This window comes from Barbatula barbatula, assembly GCF_947034865.1.
Source record: "Barbatula barbatula genome assembly, chromosome: 14".
Lineage (NCBI taxonomy): Eukaryota > Metazoa > Chordata > Actinopteri > Cypriniformes > Nemacheilidae > Barbatula > Barbatula barbatula.
Genome location: NC_136777.1, coordinates 4471718 through 4495336, shown reverse-complemented (window position 1 = coordinate 4495336; position 23619 = coordinate 4471718). Strand labels below are relative to the sequence as shown.

Genomic DNA, 23619 nt, shown 5'->3' with positions numbered 1-23619 from the left:
GATACAGGTGGTTTGCTTATCCTAACTCGCCAAATACAAAGAAATCCCATCTCAATAAAAAGCATATTACAACATATGAAAAGAAATGAGAACAAAGAAATATGCTGAAGAACACTTGATTTTATGTTATTCTTCATAAGAGTTTAAATTTAAATTCTTAGGGGTGTAGGCAAAGATCCGTGCTACGGCACCTTTGTTTCGGATAAAGAGCTCATGTAAATGCCCGTATTGTGGAAGAAACATAAATGGTATAGATTAGTGACAATCTTTAACATTTTAACGGCTCACAAACATTCAAAGTCCAATCATATTTTGATTTAGTCCCATCTTTGACTGATGAGGTAAAATGTGTCTGTCCAGTCAGCATCATTTGGAACTTTAATGCTGTTCTATACTATTTATAGAGTAAGCTTAGATTTTTGTGGGCTGTGAAATGGTCCTTGATATGCTTGAAAGGGCCGCAATGCCTCAGGTGCGAGGGGATGAAGCAGAACGGAGACGCCACACGGCAGAATCGCTCGTAGGCACCATGGCATCTTGACAGAGGAAATTAAGCTGCATCAGTCCTGGCCTAATGCTGGGGCCTGAAGACAAACATGTAAATGTCAGCTCTTCAATAGACATGTGAAATAGATCCTGTCATTTTTTTCCCCAAGCGAAGGTTCCAAGAACGAGTTGCTGTAATTCAGCATCACTTTTGCGCGTTCGTGGTTGCGTTGATGCGCCTTTGCAAAAAAATACAAAATCAAACCTCAATCATGAAGATAAAATATGAAAATGTATGAATTAAGGAAATCAATTCTCAAATGAAGAAGCTCCAAAAACTCAAATATGCTTGTTTACATTTCAGTTCTAAATAAGCTCAAAATATTAATCATTTATCTACTATAATTTTATCACATTATAGGTTTTTTAATACGAAATAGTTTTTGTGTATTCAACGGAGGAAGTCATATACATCTGGGATGGCATGAGAGAGCATAAATTGTGAAAGGAGTTAATTTGCTGAATGGAAAATGTTCAAATATCTTGTTTTTTTATTGTGCATTCCAATAAATCAAACTGCAGATACGTTGTTTTGATCAAGTAAAAATGAAGAGCTAAGTAACACAATAAAACACAATAAAAACATAACACAATAAAAAATATGATTTTTGAAAATTAAACATTTGTATACATTTTTGCAAATGAACTCTCATTAGTTGAATGTTATATGTTGAATGTCTGCGAGTCACATCCTGAGGAATAACCCTCCACACAGATTCAGTCCGGTCCAAACTCGAATGAGAAAACCATTAAAATGTGCCTCAGAATAGCCCTGCAATATTTTCATATCTTAAACTTAAAAAAACAAAACAAAAGTTGATTATCACTTTCGCATAAAGTCTTCTAAACCGTTACTGGCACAGTAAGATACCGTACATCCGCATGACACAAGCTCAATCATCCTCCAGAAAAAACAGTCATGATATTTCATTCTCAGCCAGAGGAAACAGCTGCACACTGGGGCTCCTGTAATGTAAAGCGATATTCAGCTCTCAGTTGTGGAGAAGAGGGCAAACGGTCACGTTAGTCCACAAAGTTGTTTTGGCCTCGTAGTAAATTCTGATACAACCCTGTTAGACTGGTTTTCTGACTTCGATCCCCACAGTTCTGCTTTTGTTATAAAGCAGACATTTCTCCAAAGTTTGGTTGGCAGCCTCCCACACTGTGTAATTGATTATGTAGATCTATTCATGTCTCAAAGCATATGAGGGATTCACCAATTAATTCTAGCGCGCTGAATAATAGCTGATGGTTCATCTCGGGGAAAGCAGTGGGCTGAAACAATAACATTGGCAAATAAGAAGCAAAGTAATAAGAAGTCGGACTTTAGGGGAAAGTTGACACAATGTTGGAAAATACCAACTCTCGCTTCGTTGGAGGCATTTCTAAACCTTCTATCATTTGAAAAGGTTCTAAGGCTGAAACATTTGAAGAGATTTCATTAACAAGTTGCTGGAGAGGTTGTTTGGAAGAGTCGATTTGTCAAGTTTCTTTGATCCTGATGCTTGCGGCAAAATCTACAGTTTGTGTAAAGTGTGTAAAGTAAATGGTAGGTTTGTAATTGGATTGGTTTTTAAAAGCTAAAAACCACTGTGAAACTGTCCAAGACACACTAGCACCTCCAATGTTTTCACCGTAAAATTCACTAAGACACCTTAAAGATTGCACATTCTTGTTTCAAGGTCAAATACGGCCATGGGGGAGGACGGTGTGCCGGTCATGACATAGTGGAGAGAGACGCTGTGGCTCCCGCAGTCTCATATTTGGCCCCTGTTTCTCACAGGAGACACCCCTCTCAATGTATTCATGTTTCAGTAAGGCTTTGAATAGATCTCCCCCATCACAGCTCACTGAGCTAAAGCTCCCAGAGCTCCCCGCTCTTCATTATGGCTGCTGTATGTCGGACGCCTCCGGGTCACTCCTGATGTTCCTCTGGCCGCCTGAGGAGGATTTCTGATGCCGCACTCACAACCCGTGCCAGAACAACCGAAGGCAGGGGAATGCAATCTGTGAAGCAAGAGATCACTGATTTTTAATGAACAAAAGGGGGTGATTCGAGATTTGGGGGTTGGAATCAAAAGATCGTATATTGGTTCATTTGTTTGTGAGCATTTGTGTCTCACCTTTTTTGATCGGTTAATAATATTTGTCTGATGCAAGCGTACAGGGGCTGTTGGTGATGGAATAGGGGTTCTTTTGTTGAGCCCTCAGGGTCCTTGGAGGACAATTTGATATTCAGCTGATGAAAGTATGTGGTGGAGTGCACATCATAAATAGCCTGAAAGAAAACACAAAAGTCTGAATGGGACGTCACACGTTGCTTTTAAACTGCTGGTAGTACTTTAGGGAAAATATTTCCGTGTCTGCAGATCTAAAGAGAATGGAATTCAGCTTTTTGTGCGCCGTATTGAAACAATGTGTTCTGATCTGTCAAGGTCAGATGAATAAGGGTGCCGTTAATTAATTTAACTCTGAATACAATGAATATGTAGTAATAAAAAGACTTTGGAATTGAAAGTGCTTTAACATTCACTACAGTATGTTGTTATATATTAAAGGTCCAGTGTATGACATTTAGCAGCCTCTTGTGGTGAGGTTGCAAATTGCAACCAACGGCTCACTCCACCCCTACCTTTCGAACCACTATGCGGCTGACACAGGACAAACAAGTCATCATGTTTTTGCTTCTTTGAGATAGCATATTTACGAAACATGCTCCGTAGAGCAGTTTGTCTGTTTAGGGCTACTTCAGAAACAACATGGCGAATTCCATGTAAGGGGACCCATGGTGTATCTAGAACTAAGGTAATAAAAACATATACACCTTTGAAGACATAGTTATTGATATTATGTTGCGTTTCTGTCAATAGATCCTCCAACAAATTACACACAGGACCTTTAAGACACACATAGGATATAGGCACGGTAAATAAGATGGTCTGAATGCAATCCTACAGACAATTATTTGTACATTTTCCAGAACGTACATCTTTTGAAAATAAGAAAAATATCATATATATTAATGTTTTTAAATTTTCTGTCATTTCCTTTCTAGTTATTTATATGGTTTTTCTCTTGGGCTGCTTTATTGCTCAAATGTATTTTCCGAACAGCAATGCAAAATTGTAAAACATGCTGTAGATGTCAATTTAAATTTAAATTGAATTAAGTGACAACAACAGCAGAAAAACAGCAATCTGCAGAGAATGCAACCACAAAGGTAATATACGTATATATATATATTATACTGTATATTAATACTGCAGCACATAGTGTGGCCACCATGCTATTAGAGTTAATGTGAAAATGCACTGTACAAGTGATTACAGTAATGCAGACACAGATGCTCATTGTGGTTTTAATGGGGAGATTTTATTCTACTTTTACACAGATGTAATCTAAATCTTAGGGGTCCACAGAATGTGTCTTTGAAGCTTCCGCTGAAAATACACCACTGATCTTTTATTATAACATTACCTAAATGCCCAGTTTTGCATTTGAGGAGAAACACGCTGTTTTGGTGTGTCACGTATTTACAAACCGCTGCTTTCTATAAATGAAAATACCCATGTGCCTGGTCTGGTCACAACCGCTTTCCGGGGGGGGACCCGCTGTTGTGTCCGAGGGTTTCACGGGTGGAATAACACAACGGGAGGGTGGCGGCAGATGGGTGTGAAAAACGAGAGACTCCCGGCCAAAACGGCAGAGTTGACGGGTATGTCTAAGCAAACAAACTCCTAACAAGCACGTCACGTTATCTTTATGTGAAAGTATACACACGCAGCACATTCAGATAAAGGGGCGGTAATATCATAATTAAAATACCCCACCTATGTCAGAAGGGAAGTGAAATCCGATTGGCTCGTTTTCTCACAGACTTACAGAGGTAGGCTCGTATAAACAAAGTTACTGGGTTGTAATTGTTCACGTTTACGGAGTTGGTTGATGCACCAGAGACCCGGTTATAGCACTTAAGCATGAAAAAAGTCTGATTTTCATGAAATGACCCCTTTAAAGCAGAATGCGTATAGTGTATTTCTTTCCTATAATTATTTCTGTAAACATTACATGGAAATAAAATGCCAGTCTGTTGAGTTTTTTATAAATTTTCATGGTTAATCTATTCAATAGCAGTTAGTCAAAGGCACATATTCGAGGGTTAAATGTGCACTTTTAGTATTATTGTATGGTCTTGGCTGCACATTATGTGCGCTAACAAAATATTGTTTTTGATGAGACAAAGGAATTGTGGGCGTTATAATTAAATACTTTAGGTATATGCTATACAGAAACATGGAAAAGGATGATTAGCATATGAGAAGTAGAATCTCAATGGGCTGCTGATATAAATAGCATGGATGGTGCGTGGCTGATGTTGTCTTTAATCATTCTGTACATGGCCAATACTGTATGTCTATCTTGTCTTTAACTGCAGTTTTATATCAGATCTGATTCTTAGTGAGTGCACACCTTGACAGATCACAACTGCCAGCAGTCTTTGTATGGACTTTATAGACGACAGCAATAATTGTGTCCTTTCTGTAAATGTGTGGTACACCTCCCGGTGGTTTTGAAAACACTTCAGCTTCACTGTCAATTATCTTGTTAGGTGCTTATGAAACAAGACTGTTGCTTACAAAGTGTGGGAAACCTTTCCATTTTAAGTGGAAAAAATAGCTCTTATTGAGATGTTTATGAACAGTTTTTTCACACCAGTCGTCACTGATATTTAAATAGTTTACAATTCATTTCAATTGAATAGTTAGGTGTATTTTATTTGTTATGGCAACATATGCAACCTTTATAATCAAAGTTTTTAATCAATCTGTTGTCATTATGTGAACACGAGCATTAAGGCACGGATTAAGAATTCAGGGGCCCTTGGGCAAGAGTGTGTTGTAGACCCCCCATACACACGTGCGCACAAATGTTTTGAATTAGCCTAAAGGGTACTACGTGTAGGAAACACCTCTATTTTATACAGGATTACATTGCCAAGTTACAAACTATGATCACAACCTGAAGGACAACAACAATATCAAGACATTTCCCTGCATACTGTAACTCACCGGCATTTGCAAGCACACACTGCCTCACCTTTACCAATTAATTCAGTTCTTTCAGATTCTTCCATAATTCACACACACTAGATTCACAAAATAATACTTTATTAGGATAAATTATAGGACGTTCTTAATAATATTCTTAAATGTAATTCTCAAATATTTTCTTATAATATATTATTCTAAGAGGGCAGACTTTGTCACAGTTATACTATATATAGAGAGTCATTTGTCCATTTCCTAACTTTTTTGTATAACAAACACCTCGCGAGTCACGTTCTTATGTATCTGTGTAATGTTACGAGTCTGTGTAAGTAAACATTTCGCAATGTTGGTCAGACTTGATCAACATTATATCACTATAAAATGTATTATTGGCGAAGAAACACCACCAAATACATCTCGTAAGAAACCCTTACCTTTATTGTAAATACAACCCTGACTTTAAAATCTCAAATTTCTGTTCTCATTTACATATTTTCAGTTTCTATTGTCAGTTCTGACTTATAAAGGCGATTTTGGCTATATTCCTTCACTCAGCCTCTGTATAGGTAACCATGTGCATATTTACAGACGAACTGTTCATGTTAATATATTCAAACAGTCGATAACAGTGACTGTTGCGTGGTTGACAGGTTTAATCAGAAATGAGCACAAAACAGCGTTTTCAACAACCTGTCAAAGAATTAGAACCATACACAAAACCCCTGGAGACCCCCCTGTGGCCTGTTAGTTTTGGCAGTCATTGTGCAGGTACAAATAGTGCAGGTCTTTGGACACTTTGTAACAAAAATGGATCAGATTAACACAACAATATGAGGACGCTTCCCAAGGCAGTGCTCATGACAGCCAGAATAAAGGAAGAGGTCACCGAAACAAAGCAGATGCCAGCTCCTTGTACAACACATCTTACATTGAAACATGCCATTTTTGTTTATAAGGATGACATGAAGACTAAAGCCTTTAATGATCAAAGATGGGCGTCCTGGTCAGCTTTCCTCTGATCACATTAGTTTGATGTTATAATGACCTTGTCAAGGGCTAAATACACATGAGAAAAGCTTGATTAGTTTTCATGAGATGGAGCTATTGTTGCTCTGGCCATGTAGTCAACAACAATGATAAGGAAGTAATTTATGAATCTTTTCATTTGTGTGCCATGAAAATATATGTGGTTTGTTCGAGAGACGATCTTCCTTTAAGGACAGGAGCTTTCTAAAATGTTATAGTGTAATGATTCTGCATCTTTTGAGTTTTAACCAGAATATAAAAGGCAGTACAACTTAAGTGACATCTTTTATTTTTGGAATACATGAAGTTTGCACTTTAGTGATCAGTTCTTGACAAGGGTTGTCATATTAGTTTGAAAATTGTGTCTTCATGTATTCACTTTTTTTCTTCTGCACAACACAAAATTGATATGAAATAGAATATTTTGAAGAACCTGATAACCTAACTACATTTGATCCCATTTACCTCCTTTGTATGGACTTATTTTCCTTTTCATAATATCTTCCGATGTGTTCCACATCACCACAAAGAATCATATACAGGTTTTGCACAATATGAGGTTGAATAAAGGAAGACGATTGGGGGCCTGTTACAGCAACGGAGTCCATCCATTAAAGAACCTTTATTTTCAGGTACGTACTATAAATAATAACATTTTCACAATAAGGCTTGAACATAAAATGAGAAGCATATTCATTTTCTTACAGAGAGCATTGCCAATCTCTGTTGTTGATGGATGATCAAACCACCTCAATGACACGCCCACTGACCCAAAGTCATTCGACTGCAACACGAACATCTGTTCAGATACCTCCATCCATCTCGAACCCTTGTAATCCTTTGGATGCAAGAAACTGGGCCGTCAGATTTGAAAGAAGCTTTAAGACGAGATCCTTTATACATGGCACTTTCCTTTTCTCATCCATATGCAAATAATATTGCTTGCGCAGTGTTGATATCCTTTGTTCTTCTGCTCTATATTGTATCCATCTCTGCTTCATCCACAAACGACGTTTGCAAATCCTCAAAGAATGCGGTCCTTTAAAATACAAAACGAATCGAATGCATGCACGGCGTCCAGTCGATCTTCGGTTAATACAGGTGCGCACAATATTGCATAGCGTTATTCACGCGCGCCTCACAAAGTAGTGCTTTATTTCAAATCCTGTTTTGAGATGAACATAGACTACTTTAAAAGTCCACCAAGGGCCGCTGTGAGTTTATGGATCTCTCGAGCAATTCACTTACCGCGGAACGGGCATACGAACGTGAACATCTGTAGCTACATAGATGTTAAAAGCCATGCGCTCCCGCATCTGTCTCGTCCCATTTAAATTAAAACCCACTGCATCCTCTGCTGCTTTTGTGAAGGCGCCCGACTTTATGCATTTAAAGTAAGAAAAAAGCTGAGGTGGTTCCACGTATGCGCACAAAAGTTTTCTTTTCAGTTAGCAATGCGCACTGAAATTTGGCGGATGTTTTCAGTCCAAAAAAGTTGAGAAAATTCTTCATGATCGTCGTACTAGAACGAAGTTAAGTCTGTCGACGGAAACACCATTTAAAATCTGGCGCAAAACAATCGCAAGGATAATTCCCAAGGCAACGCGCCCGTAAGGATTAATTATTCCACGCGCCTTTGTTGGCTCCTGATAAAATAGTCCGTGTTAAACTGAACCGTGGTCGCAGAAGACGCCGCGCCGTTAGTTCCAGTGCGCGGGACATTCCTCTGCCTTGATTTCCCAATAAAAAGAGTTTCTATGTGATCCAGAGGAAGGGGGGCGAGATGGTGAGAGACGCAGCTCGAGACGTCCATACGTGCCTTATCTTAGTGGCAGTGACGTGATATTGCAGCTCCAGTCCTGAGGCTCGGCGCTTTCCATCTCACTCCACGGCGAGTCAGCAGCATCCTCCATCCGTCAAGGATTGCGCTCTACCTGCTACCGGACCCGAGCATCTCTTGAGGGAAGGGCAGACGACGACTGATGGCCACAGATTCACATTTATTTGGCAGACAACATTTTTAGCCCTCGTTCTAGAGTATAATATCCCCGCCGCTCACTTCTGTTGCGCTCTCATCACTTGGTTACATTGAGGTGATATAAAGGAGCGAGATGATGATCCAGCTCGGAGTCTAATGCATTTTTGCTCATTGACCATCTTGTTGCTCCGGACTTACATGATCGGCAATGGGAGATATTGATTCGCAAGGGAGCGACGCGTTTTATTTCTAAAGGATGTTTCCAAGTATGTGGGAAAAATAGCCATAGCTGTCAGAGTGCAAGGTAAGACTTTCCTTTTTTATGATCACGATGGTTGTTAGTATAGATACGGGTGAATATTTGTGTGTCGTGTGGAGATGAGATGGCCCTCGCCCAAGTTTATTTCTCTTAAACACATCCGAGTTAAAGATCCGAGTTGCACAGTTCATTGTATCTGCCTCTGATTAATGCAAAGCAAACTACGTCAATATTTCAGACGACTAGAACCTCACACAAGTGCAGCGTGAAGTTAAACGACGATAGACGAGTTCCGAAGGAAAATGACATGAAATGGAGTTTGGGCGCCGACTGTACATCAGATCCGTTTGGTGGTTTATTGGACCACATTTGCATCCCCAAAACGCACAACGTCGGGGTTGTGGGGTCTCGAAAGAGGCTTGACATATACAAACACTTTATATTCCCTGTGACGCGACAAACTGGAGCGCTTTTATTATAATCCTCGAAGCTGGCTACACTGCGAGCGCACGACGCGACACAGCGCACGGGCTGTTCAAGTAGTGCGCGGGGGTTTTTAATGTGCGCCAATATTGTGTTCTCCAACATATTCACGTTTAAACTGCATATCGCAACGCGTCTTTCGGTGTGGTGTGACTCTTGTCGCATTAAAGGTGACACGGGTATAAAATAAATGTCAAATAAAGGCTCGGTTTGGGAGTGCTGTGACACCGCACACAGCTGCAATGCCTGCAGGATTCATGCAAACAGGACATCGAATAGCTTTCCCTCTGCTGGATCGCTCTCTCTCCTCTCTCTCTTCTCTCTCTCTCTCTCTCTCTCTCTCTCTCTCTCTCTCTCTCTCTCTCTCTCTCTCTCTCTCTCTCTCTCTCCGCCGCCTTTCTTTCAGACTTCTAGAATATTTGGGGTTTCAACACACTTGCGCACGCGATGATAAAACGCATAGCGGATCGTCGCGGAGACAAACCTGTTCACATTGAAATGAAAGTTTTATGCGCAATGGAAAGGAACGACTGCGATTCCCTAAGGTTATAAAATGCTGAAAGTACGCCGCTTTTCTTACACGACCACGCAAAGCCACAAAATGATCCCTCTCATTCAATGAAAATATATTTGGTAAATCTTAAAACGAGTAGAAAACCCGACAGAGTATATGGAGACCGAGATATGGATGGTTATTATGCGCGCAGAGATGTAGATCACTGCAGAATTGCGACACATCACCATCGAGCAAATTAAACCCGTTTTATGCGTCTAGTGTTTTTAAATCTCATTTTTGTTGATGAAAAATATAATCTCAGCCCTTTTTATCTTCTAAACGAGACTCGACTTAACGTCCATAAAGCCATTGATTGTTAATGATCACCGAGTCCGACAGTGTCACAAATTCAGCCACAGTAAAGATCATTCAACGTGTAATCATCGTATAAATGTATCATTTGATCACCGAATATTATGATGTTGTTTTATCCCGCCAGCGCAGATGCCCAAAGTTATTACCCCCAATTTATTAAACACCACAAGGTGGCAATGTTTATCCGAAATGTGTTACATTCCCATGGAAAGAATCCTTTGACCTAAAGATGCAATACAACATTGCACGTTGCACGATGACTTGTATGTAATTTATGGTGTCAATAGGCAGCACAAATGAACATCACAGGTGAGTCTGTTTTGTGTAAAGCTAGATAACTACACACACTATATGGACAAAAGTATTTGGATTCCCCCTTCAAACGAAAAGGTTTGACTAATTTCTGTGAGCACAAATGATATTCTAGAGAATTGTGCTAATTTTATAGCAACTGTTTGTGCAGGAGCCTTTTCTATTCCAACACGAACAAGATGTTTGATTCAGTCTAGTGTGGAAGAGTCTGCATAAAGCCCATATCTGAACCAAACTGAGCCAAACACTCATCACCCAAACCCATCATTCAGTCATTTTACAACAGAATAAGGCCCTTTCAAAACTGTTGCAACAAAGATGGAAACAAAATTCTTTAATATAATATTGTATGGTATAGAATGTGATCTGTTTTGATTGGAATGACTTGAATAAATAAACATGGTTATTAAAAGGGGGGTCCCAGTAAATTAGTGTTTTAGATTTATGAATGAACACACCATGAAGCATGCACATGCATACTAACAATAAAAGTGTTTCTCTTGCAGGCCAAATGACATAGGATGAAGGCTATTCGTAATCTGTTGATTTATATATTTTCCACCTATCTCCTGGTTATGTTTGGATATACTGGCGGCCAAGATTTCTGGTGTTCCACACTGGTGAAAGGAGTTATCTATGGATCTTACTCGATGAATGAAATGTTCCCCAAGAACTTCACAAACTGCACGTGGACGTTGGAGAACCCCGATCCCACCAAATACAGCATCTACCTAAAACTTTACAAACAAGAAATAAGCTGCTCAGAATTCTCCCTGCTGGCTTACCAGTTCGATCACTTCTCTCACGAGAAGATCAACGAGCTGTTGAGGATCAACGAGTCCATCGTGCACCTGTGCGACGACGCCAAGAATATTCACTTGTATTTGCATTACGATAAGAATTTCGTGCAGCTCCGGAGGGCGTTTCCGTACGATAACAATGGATTGGCGACGAAGAAGACGGATGAAGAGGAAAGGTCGGTGGTGGAGTTTGTGGTTTTGAACAAGGCGAGCCCCAGTCAGTTTGGATGTCAGGTGTTGTGCACGTGGTGCAAAGACGAGTCGTGTGGAATAGTCTACACCAAATGCTCGTGTCCGCAGCATTTAGGCGACGGGGAATCTGAAAGCATGCTGATGCTCAGTAACGTGGTGTTGCCTTTAAATCCTCAAACCGAAGGATGCCTGACTCCTCAGGTGCGCTCGGCGCAGGTGTGCAATCTGAGCGCGGAGGTGCGGCGCCCGTCCAAGGAGGGTGAGTATGAACCAGACAGCTGCAGGCCTTTAACGCCGGAGATCATTTCACAGCTTAATTATATCTTAATTATGTCTTTATGATGCCCTCCTGTATTCCTCCACCTTTCCACATTAAACAATGTGCAGTTCATTCTGCTATTGATGTCTGATTTCATCGTTCGGTTTAGCTCTCTGTCGACTAAACTGTACAATTCTTACTTGATGATGTGTTTTATTTTCATGTTCGATATGCCTGGATTTTTCTTGTTAGAAAGGGGTGTATTTTTTCTGTAGTCTGTTTTACCTTTAATATAATTTAACGTGTGTTTCAGCCTTTTGATGCTCAGAGAGTTCCCCATCGAAAATTAAAGTGTGCTTTGTTTACCCAGGAGGCAATAAAAAGGCAATTTATCGTTTGAATTTTTACTTATTGAGGCATAGATAACGCACAAGACACATTTTGCAGCGAGGGGGGTCATTCTTACCTAGTATAAACACCTGGCAACCTTCTGGCCTAAATGTAATTGTAATGCTGCTGTCAGCCTCCATCAATGACAGGTGTCCTGTCACATGCCCGTCAGCTACCCGTCTTCCTCTCAATGCGGATCCTGGCAGCCTTTGAAGGAATTTAATAGCAAGGCAAAATACAAGCAGACACGGATCATTCTCAGATGATGCATTATGGACTTGTATCGGGGTCACAGACATTACAGCTAATTAGCTTCTGTAACATTTTGCAACTGGCACAAGATAGAGATCAACTGGAGGCAGGGATGACCCAGCATACTGTGAAAGGATAAAAGCTCTCAGAGATGCTTGGCTGGGAACGGATGCTGACAGTCTCACTTCAATTCCAGCACAGCCATTCAAAAATAATGAATAATGAGGTGTATAGAGTGAGCAGGAGAGTAAGGGAGAAACTCTCCATGCGTTTTTACTTGCTGAAAATAATAACCCCCTGGGGAGAAAGTGGCAGTTTTTCCGATCAAGTGGAACACGGTGCTTTGGAATGATCAAGGTTCAGTTCAGTTAAGTAGGGCCTTAATTTCCTTTCTCATTCCTCTTTGAATTAGCTTTATGTCCTATTCCAAACTGTGTCATATTCCATTATAGAGCTGATGATTCTTGCTGAAACAAATTCAGTTTTTATTTTATTGTAGAATGTGTAATGTAATGAATGTGAATCAAGTCTAAAATGAATATTAAGTTATTATGGATTCATTTAGCTGCTTTTATTGTAGCATAGACTCTATTTTTAAAGTTTTAAAGTGATGACATCCTGTCATCATTTACTCACCCTCTTGTCATTTCAAACCTGTTCATTCCTTCCAAACAATACAAAATAAGATATTTTGAAAAATGCTGGTAACCAAACAGCGACTGCACCCATTGACTTTCATTGGTTTTGGGTCCATACAATAGAAGTGGATGGGTGCAGGTGCTGTTCGGTTACCAACATTCCTTCAAAATATCATTTCTGTTTTGCTGAACCGTGAGCGCCATAGAAAGTTTTGAAATTTCAAGAGAATGAGTAAATGATGCCAGACTTTCATTTTGGGTGAACTGTCATATCATTTTAATATCATTGTCCTTTAAGTAAAAAATGTTCCTGTTGGATCAGGTTGGACAATTTAATCTAGACAAGATGATGAATTAAAAAAATCCTACAATCTAAAAATGTTGGGTTATTTTAACCCAGTTTTGGGTAAAAAATGGACAAACCCAAGCGTTGGGTTTCAACCTAAAATGTTGGGTCAAATATATCTCTATTTAACCAAACAGTTGGGTTTGTCCAGTTTTACTTAATGCTGGCTGACATTTTTTTGTATTGTGTACGAAAAAAAATAACCATGCAATTATTAGAAAATAAAGCCAGAATGAAGCCCCGCTCCAAAACTTTACTATGGGAAAAGAGATGGTAAAATGTATAAAATCGAACAAATTCATGTGTATTGAGTAACGAATTGCAGTGAGATTGTGTTAAAATTATCCAACAGGCTTCAAAACATTCCCCCTGTTAAGTACTTTGCTGTTCACTGTAGTTGCGCAGCAGAAAATCTACTTTTTCTAAACATGTCAACTAGCTGCATGTTTAGAGAAGCTTACTGTATATGCATCAGCTTATTTTTTCCCAAAAGATTACGCCGAAAGCTTCTATTTATAGCACTGGCGGCTTTAGTGGATTGCTATAGCTGGTTTAAAAGAACACATGGCCTTGTGGTGTCAGAATGAAGCTCCCGCTCTCCCGGATGAGCATTCAATGTTGCAAGCCTTCAAACAACGGCAACAATACAAGATCTGTGAGGAGAGGGGGCAAATAAATGGGCGTCTTTGATATCCCTCACGCCTGCTTGTGTGCATGGCAACAAAGTGTGGTCTTTCAACACACCGACGAGAGGATAGTGAAAAAAGTGTTTTTCTGGTTCATTGCTCTGAGCAGGATCATGTGAAGCTAGCCAGCAAAACATGAGCTTGATTATACTTTATGATAACAGTGTTTGAATGCTGCCTCGCGGAGGATGAAAGTGTTTTGAAAAGTAAAAACATATTAGACTTGCATAATGGATAATTATGATGGTGGTGCACATTAAATGCACTTGAGCGGGCATTAGCCGATCATGGCGATATTGCCGTAACTGTTTGGATTTTATGAATCTGTTGGTGTATGAACATGAGGGGCTTGTTGGGCGTGACCTTTAAGCAGGTTTGTGTAGTTTGGTTAAATAAACTCTGTAATTGCAATAAACAGGTCTGAGTTGAAATGGCTGCAGTGTCATTTGAGTGAAGATACAGCTCATGCGAGGAGAGGCTTTTAACGTTTAAAACACCTGCGATGTAAATAGTTTTTTTTAGTCCTCTAGAATGTGGACCTGTCAATCTTATTAAAAAACACATGGCAAATGTCCAAAGTTTAACGTTAAAGTCAGTCACGGATAAGCATCTCTGAAATATAGATCTGATCAAATTAGATATTTTTTCTTGTTTTAAGCATAAACTCTTAAGCATAATTTCTGAGAAAACAAGATTTGACCTACAACATTCAACCATGAAATGGTTGCTTGATAGTTTAAAGCAATAAATAAAATAATGTGTTAGGTGTTTATAATTTCATGCCATTATAATGTGGGATTTGTATTCCTGTAATGTTGTAAATAGGCCTGTTCTTATTTCCTCGTCTCATAATGGATCATCTTTCAAGTATCAGTCTTCATAGTGCTTCTTGTGGGCCTCGGCCATACGTGGGCCATGCCGAGCGTTCCCATCCTACGTTCCCATTATGAGCAACTGCTTTCTCTTCTCTGTATCTCGGTATCTTCTCCTCTCCAGGCGCAGTGACACTTGATGTGATCGCTCAAAGTCAGGCGCTCTGAATCGCGCCTCCCAAATTAGTCACAAATGAAGCCCTGCTGGAGATGATGAGCAACATCTCGGGGCTTTTTCTCATTACTCTCTGTCTCCCACTCCACCACCCTCAGACGCCAGTGTCCGTTTGCTCTTTTGCCTGACCGCTTCTGGAGAAGAAACTTGTCTGACTGCACTGCAGGGTCCAGGACTCCTGCATTCGGATCTGTGGGGGTACTGATTTGTCACTATGTGCGAATGACCCTTGTCAGGCTCTGGGCACCGGAGTGGTTGCGGAGCGGGAATTGGGCTGATGCTTATGAAGTGCACGTCCACAGTTTGTCAGTTTGTGCTGAGTCATGTGCATGTGATAATATCCACCCGCTGGAATGCAAAATGTCAGATTTGAGGAGAGACGGGAATGGTTACAAAGGATTTAGCATTTTCAGACTTGAGTGTTTCATGTTTTGCATCGAACTCTGTGTTATTCTGATTATCTAAACAATTTATTTACCAAAGTAGAAGAACAAAGCGAACCACATCGTAACAAAATGCTGGTCAAAACAAACATGAGTTTAAAACTGGAAAATAAAATGCTGAGATGATTTTGAGCATTTTCGGAATTGAGTGTTTCGTGTTTTGCATCCTGAGGTCGATATGTTTTGTTAACAAATTTCAAGGGGGCTGTTGGGGTCAAAATCTGTTATTCTGTTTATCTAAACGATTTATTTACCAAAGCAAACCACATCGTAGCAAATGCTGGTCAAAACAAACATGAGTTTAAAACTGGAACATAAAATGCCTGTAGAACTACAACTATTATGTAATCGTAATTGCTGGCATTATAACAGCAGCCTTGTGTATTCTGTCTAGAGTTGCAGAATATATTGAAATTATTAAAATATTACAAATCGTGGTATATTAATATATTTAATTTAGTTCAAATTGATTTATATTACAAACTGAAAGCATTATTATATTAAATGTTGAATTTGTTAGCAAGTTATTTTCTTATTACATTTTGTTCAATATCACGCAGCCACAATTCTGAGTTAAAGGGATAAATGTACATAAGTGATGATTATTGGGGAAAAGCCGTGTTTTTCTGAATGTAGGATGTTACTCGGATAAAGTTACTGTGAATTTCATCATAGCATAATCTGACCTTCTTTTCTCTCTCTTAAAAAGAAAGTCAAGAGCTTTCCTTAATGCTGATATTTGCTCAATCTTTGGCTTATTTTTAACCCAAACTGTAAAAAAGTCAGTGTTCAAAACTATCTTGCTATCTTAACCGCTTCACAAGCATAACAAAGATTTATATAACATTGTGTATTGTAATACCGTGCATACTGGTTTCATGTTTTTCATAATAATTTCTCTTTCCTATAGTAACCACTTCCTAAATGTATGTAAAGCGGCTTTGCAATAATGCAAAATTGTGAAAAGCGATATATACTGTAAATAACATAAAATTGATTTGAGCTATCGGTTGATTTTGTCAGTGTAATGTGATTGAACTTAATCCATGTAAAAGTAAGTACAGTTTTACTTGCAAAACCAACCTTATTATTAAATGTATACAATGAAATTGATAACTGCATTTTTGTGTATAAATGTATATTTAAATTTGTAAATGTCACATGTAGACATAAACACGAATTACTTCCACGATTAGTTCTACGTGATGTAATTAGGTTAAAAGGATGGGCTGATGTTCTATAAGGGCTATGCATGCCCACTCTCTGTTGCTGTGCTGAAAACAGGATTAAAACTGTGCTGATGGATTGTTTATTGGTAGACTTTGTTTTTGTTATTTATATCGGTCCTCACAGATAAATTTGTCTGGACAAACCTTCTTGATTTTATTGTTATATTTAAAAGAATCATCAGGATAACAGTGCTTTCGTATTGCCAGTTTACGAGAACGAGGGCTCTTTATTGATGCCAGGGGACAGCAAAAACCTCTGCGTTTTTACTGCATAGTGCAGCCTTTTGTTTTCTTTGGCTCTCAGTTTTTCAATTTGGAGGCCATGTTGAATTCTAGTCTAGTCTAGTTTTATGTTCACAATGGCTTATAGTATAGCTCTGTTTGAGGGGTGTTTTCTCTTTTATGGCAAAAGCGGTTTATTTGAAAAGTCATTGTGAATTGGCGATCACAAACTGTTATTTATTTTTCATGAATTGTCGTGGCTGTTGAATTTAACTTTAAGAAAGTCTCCTTAGCAAAATGTCACCTCAGTTCAGTCATTATAGGGGTGTTTTGCAGAATCATTTTCATAAGATTTTAAGGAAAACATGGTTTAAGTTATTCATTATAAGAAGAATGCGCAATAAAAAGTAAATAAGTGCTATTTTAATATCAAGGGGTGTGTGACTTTAAGAGCGTGTAAGGCACAGATGTAGGGCTGTTTAGCATTTATCAAGGGATGCAAAGCCTCTGCGGTGCACAAATCATACACAATGCAGCCTTTTTGCAAAGCAAGCATTTCTTTTACATATATTTTATACTAGGAAAAAAATCAAGCTTACACCTTCACTGTCTTCGCTCCTTCCACTTGATGAAAGTACATTCACAGCAATCACGATCATAGGAAGTCCTGTGGTCTTATGGGATAGCAGAGTGTCCCTCCGATGCCCCGAATCTTTTCAGACATACTACAGTTAGTGTTATATTTGCATGCAATGCGACATGTTCCTGTAGTGATGAAAATAGCAAACTCTGGGCCAACAATATTCTCCAAAGAATCAGCAGAGGGATTGAAAGTCTTTTGAGTTCGATGGACCAGCTTGTTGGTTGTTTGTGGTTTTAGCGGATCTTGGGTTCTGCAGTATTGCCTATACATACACGCACCATAAAGTGTCTGTTTTCGTGTCATCCGCAGGATTGTTTTAGTCTCTCAAAGGGAGGATAGTGCAGTCCAAAATTTGTGAACGTCTACTTGGTGTAGGATGACAGATGACAAAATAGATAGCATTATACTGCACTATTACAAATAGTACTTCTTTTTCAAGCTCTTAAGCCAAATAAACATTGGATAGCCTGAACGTCCTTTGCTTTGTAATCCGTTTTAAGCAATTTTGGTTATTAACTCCTTATCTGACCATTACAGGTTAGTGGCTTTTTTGACTATTTGGCTGTATTTGAAAATCATTTTTCCTGTTAAACAGAACTGCAGTAAATCTGTGTGTTTTGATTCCAATATTGCTGTATTATCATCTGCTAAATTACAAATTGAATTGGGCTCCACTTTGTCATCTTGTACGAAGGAATCGTTTAGCCAAGAGCCAAACAGTTTTGTATTTATTGGGTGTGTAAAATGAGCTGTTTACAAAGTAAAATAAGGTTGTGAAAATGACATAGACAAAGAGAAGAAATCTCAAGGCTCCACTTGTGAAATGTTTTGTGTGTATTAATAAGTAAACAGAAGATAGATTTTACGTCTACATATTTAAAATGTCCTGTTTTTGAGAATGTTGAGGATTTTCTGACATTTCATTCACATCTTTTTAACAAGCAGGGTGCCATTGCCTTATTAAATTAACATTGACAGGCAAGCAATATTTATGCAAATTATTTAATTTTGCATATTCAAAATTATCTTCTGTGGTTATCCTAACCCTGCCAGTCAGTTACCCCCCACAAATGTTGGCAAGTACATAGATGCTTAGATTTCCTGGGAGGTCCCTGACTGCAGAATGACCATATGGTCCTGTTACTAGCATCATCATCAAAATGATGCACTCATGCATGGGAAAATTGATGGCTTATGATTGGATACGCTTTGAAATGGTCATCCAATCAGCTTTGAAGCGCGGCGGCCGGGTCATCAATAAGCTGAAGTGCTGAGAGCTGTAAGGGTGATGGACACTTGAATCTCTGTTTTTGGCTGTCGCTGATTGGATACATTTTTTAGAGAGATCATGTTGACTCTGTTGATATTCGCTGTACCTTTCTATCAGCTTTTTCAGTTTTGTCAGAGATTTTTAGGCATTGCATGTTCCTGATTATTGTAGAAATATTAAATACAGTTAAAGTGATATTAGATTTCTTAGTTATTAATGTTAGGTGGGTTATTAAAAATATATACAATTATTATTATGCCTTAGTTATGATTGACTTCTCTCTGTCTGTGATTTAACTCTGGAATAACCGCAAAGGGAAAAAATATACATTTAATTGAAAAATGATCATGCAAGTCAGTTTAATTGTTTATTGATTATTGTTTGATTTGTCCCAGTTTTCTTAAAGACGGCATCGAGTTTGTACAAAGTAAATGAGACGAATGGAAAATATCAAGTCAATGTTTAAAGCGCTCTACACAGTATATAAATGCAATAACTGTAGTGAAATGTATTAGCGTCAGCGGCTAATTGTCACGTCAATAGTTCTGGTCAGAACGGCTCTCCGTGGAGTCTTTGTGTGGGGTTCTCCTGTGAGACATTAAGCTGAAGTGTTTTAAAACATTCATTGATTCATTATGCTTGTGTCTGACCCCATTCAGGGGCCATTCTGACCCAGCGTTTGTCACTGTCTTATTAGGAGGGAATGCAGATACAACGGGCACTGAACTCGCAGAAATACAGTAAACATAAAATATACGTCCTTAATTAAAATTCCCCGTTTGGAAGATGTGAGGTCATATCCTGTGTATCTTTTTAACTACCTTCATTACAGCACATTATTGACCCTTCTTATTTACTTTATTTAGTGGAGCAGAGACCTACCCAGTCCAGAATGGTGGATGTTTTTCTAAAATCTTTTTAGAAGACATGGAGATTTTCCAATGGATCATATTGATTGTAATGCAATGAGAATCAACAAACATTTTTTTATTTTATGCATTTGGCAGATGTTTTATCCAACCCCACCTTCCGTGCATTCAAGCTACATATATCTTTGTTTGTATGTTTGTTCACTTGGATTCTAGCCCACAACCTTTGTGCTGCTAATACTGTGCTCTAATAATTGAGCTACAGAAACAGATCTATCTTATACCTTTAATATTTGGTGACAGAAGGACCATTATCATGGCAGCAGTCTGTTATGTAATATACCAACCCAGTCCCAAGGCAGTTCGTTGTATAGGCACGAAATTTTGGAATCTATTAAATCGTGTTCCTGCACACGAATTACCCAATTTTTCCGTGTCACTCAGTGTAACCGGTTCTACTCGACCTGCTCCAAGCGGTCCGGCATGGGAGTCGGGTGCTCTAACACGGAGGCTAAAGACCACGGCTCTAGCGTCTGTCGCTAGAGGATCCCTTGATGTCAAGGAGTGAGGTTTAAACACACCAGCACAACATTTATTTATTTATATCCTGATATAAAGTCGTAAATATTTTAGGAATGGGCTAACCAACACTTTACCTCACCCAAACCCTAAAATCGCAGCCGCAAAGTCTAATTAAGCTAAAAACAGAAAGTTTCAATAGGTGGCAAAGCAACGATAAATGGCTACCCTAACCGTAACCCTAACGTAACCGTAACCCTAACGTCACAGGGGAAACATGAAATCATAACAAAACATACGAATGAGATCGTAGGAAATAGGATTTCACACGAATGAGCCACCTTGTGATATACGTATTCCCATCAGATTGCGTTGATGTATATTTATACATATGAAAGATATCGCGTATTGAAATACTTTAGATTGAAAGTCGCGCTGGGTGACACAGGAACACAAATTCATAGTTTGTGAAAGTTTCACGAATTCCCTTGAGACTGTGTTGCAACATACGATTAGTCATAAAAAACGTAGATTTCTACTGTAAGCAAACTAAACGTTTTTGTTTACATAATATACCAGTATGTATTTTGCATATGATTAGTCGTGAATAATCGTTTGACAGTCCTAATTTCTTTCAATTCAACCAGGTAGGAAAGGTTTTGTGTGTTTTAGTTGAAACAAGATTAAATATTGCCTGCATTGCCTGCATTTTAAATCTACAATATGTGACGTATTTTGTACGTCAATTTACTAGTTTGTCACAGAATGGTGATGAGCTTTAGAAAGTGAAGAACTGTGGATCTAAAGAGCAGATGATATTTTAACAGAACGTTACGTTCATTTAATTTAATGACTTAGATTTTTTTAATTCTCAGCAGAAATTAGGCTCATGAAAAATTCTCCATTAACATACATTTACCTCTATTTATCTGAAACCGAAATAATGAGCTCATACTCCGCTTCGCATTACTGGGGAGTTTAGTTCTCCGGTGTCTCTCGGGAGAACCTTCCGAATCTATTTGGCACAGTTATATAGCACGTAATGCTCGTGGACTAGCTCAGATTTGTCTTTGTGGCCTGTGGCGTAGATAAGGTTCGCAGACTCTTAAAGCGTGGTACGACACAAGGTTATTTAGCTGATCAAAAAATATTTGTCGTCTCGAGTCCGTCTAACATGCATTTGATTCAGATTTTATGCGACGAGCTCACAATAAGTCGTTCCATGTGTGAAATGAGCTGAACTGATTTGTACGGACGGTGGATGAGTTTGAGCCTTTAGCTGGATAATTCATGGCTGCCTCAGACACTTTGTAATGATAATAGTGACATCCGCCGGGTGCTGATATCCTTCTGAATGAAAGTTTTTGTCACGCACCCGGGAAAATAGAGAATTTATGGAAAGCAGATGAACTTCCTGTTTCAAGTTTGACACTTGTGCAGAAGAAATATGATTGCTAGACTATTGCATTGTTTTTCTCTCTATAAAGCAAAAATTCGCCTTTGTCACATTTGTACATAATAACTTTAGAGGAGAAACGATGTGAGTCAAAGTTATGACAGGAACTGTTTTAAAATGTATTGTTACAACAACAACAACACATTTTGATTGAAGAATTGCATTTATTTGTGTCTTTTATTGTAATGCATATATAGATACAATATCATCGCCTTGGAGTCTGACATTTTTGTCAGAATTGAGTTATTCATACTTATGTTTTTAAAGTGAACATATTTGGATTTACGACGTGTTTTTTACTTGTAGCTCAACTTCAAGGGAACCTGCATACTGAGGAAAAAATGTGTCGACTAAATGCATTGCGAGTCGTTTTGGTCAAAGCGTCTACCAAATGGGCAAAAAACCTGTAAAATACAAAGCGTTATTGCTTGTGTGGTAAGAAACATAAAAGTTTAATTCAACTCGTGATGAAGTTTAATACTTTAGATATAATAAGACCATAAATAATTCACTCTGCAACCGCACACTGTTATGAACGACTGAAAGTAAACTAATTAAAAAGATTTCATTAGTCAAATAAAACATTAGAATGGAAAAGAGTTCTTTTTCTCCTCATTATAATGTAAGAAACAAGCATGGGCTCACAAATAAATGATTCCCAGAGAGCAAGAGAGATGGGAAAACTGAATGGGCAATGAGATTAACTGGCCTATTATTAATGTTTCAGCCATAAATAGTGATGTGATAGGACAAACAGTCTTTCTCAAGGACGTTATGAACGGTTGAGTGTCCGGGGAGATGTGATGAACACAGGCTGACATAACCTTACCTGAGTAAAACTGCACTCTACAGTCACCGTGGGACATGGCGTTGAAGGCTCAGAATCGCAGACGGGGGTCAAGAAGCAAGTCATTATTTTCCCCAACACTGTTCTCTTATTTCGTGTTTTACTGTAATTGAATGCAAACAGAGATGTCAGCATAATGAGAGACGAACGGTACGCGCAATGTACTGCACTCGTGTTGAAAGTGAATAAGCAATTGTGTTTCATTTAAAAAAATGAAAATTGAAATTTTTGTTGTGACTCTGATATCCTGATTGTGACATTGAAAAGGCCATTATAATTTAGCAGTCCGTGTGAATGTTTTTAAACTCTCTATAAGTGAAATTGGCAATTAAAATGCCACTTCTGAATGTGTGCATCACATACGTTGTAATCAAAAATCTTTGGACGTGGATGCTACGCCGTAGGAACCCTTTAAATGTTCCTTTCTGGACATTTTGCTTTATTTGAGGTTTGTGAATATTTTTATCAGCTTTAGTCCTAAATCAAAGTGTACTGTTTCTTAACACTTTGGCCTCAAGATGCCAGGAAGTATTTCACCAGCGTTCCATTTCTAAAGGGTTTCTGAAGTCAGTACTTGCTGTGAATTTTTGCAGTCAAGTTTCGAATGTGTTTTTGCCATAAAACATTTAGGATACTTCACTTTATTTGACTTTCTAGATGGTCTGTCTCATTTGGCTATTGAGTTGTTGAGCGGGTTGCTTTGACTTGGCATTGAAACGCAATCTCTTTGTGTGACTTATATTCACCAACTTTAAAATAGACAGTTGGAAATGAATGAATTGGATCGCGAAAGAATGAAGGCAGCCGGGAAAGAAGTGAAAAAACGATTAAAAGAAAAAAAACAGATGCTATGCAGTACACTGACCTTGGGTCTCGGTTATTTTAGTGATATTTTTTCAAGGCGTTTGGTTGTCCTCCAACCCGTCGTTTTTAAAGGAAATGATCATTTCTCTTTGTTCCCATGTGATTATGCTAACTAATGCTAATT

At 38.6% G+C, this 23619-nt stretch overlaps 1 protein-coding gene across 1 annotated transcript in view; it reads left to right on the top strand.

Moving 5' to 3' along the window:
• Positions 1-8503: 8503 nt before the first annotated feature.
• Positions 8504-23619, top strand: part of adgrb3 (adhesion G protein-coupled receptor B3) — a 126213-nt gene continuing 111097 nt past the window's right edge. Inside the window, exons 1-2 of the mRNA XM_079472393.1 lie at positions 8504-8902; positions 11030-11774. Of these exons, the coding sequence (XP_079328519.1) occupies positions 11045-11774 (730 nt within the window). The 5' untranslated portion in view covers positions 8504-8902; positions 11030-11044. The remainder of the gene's footprint in view (positions 8903-11029; positions 11775-23619) is intronic.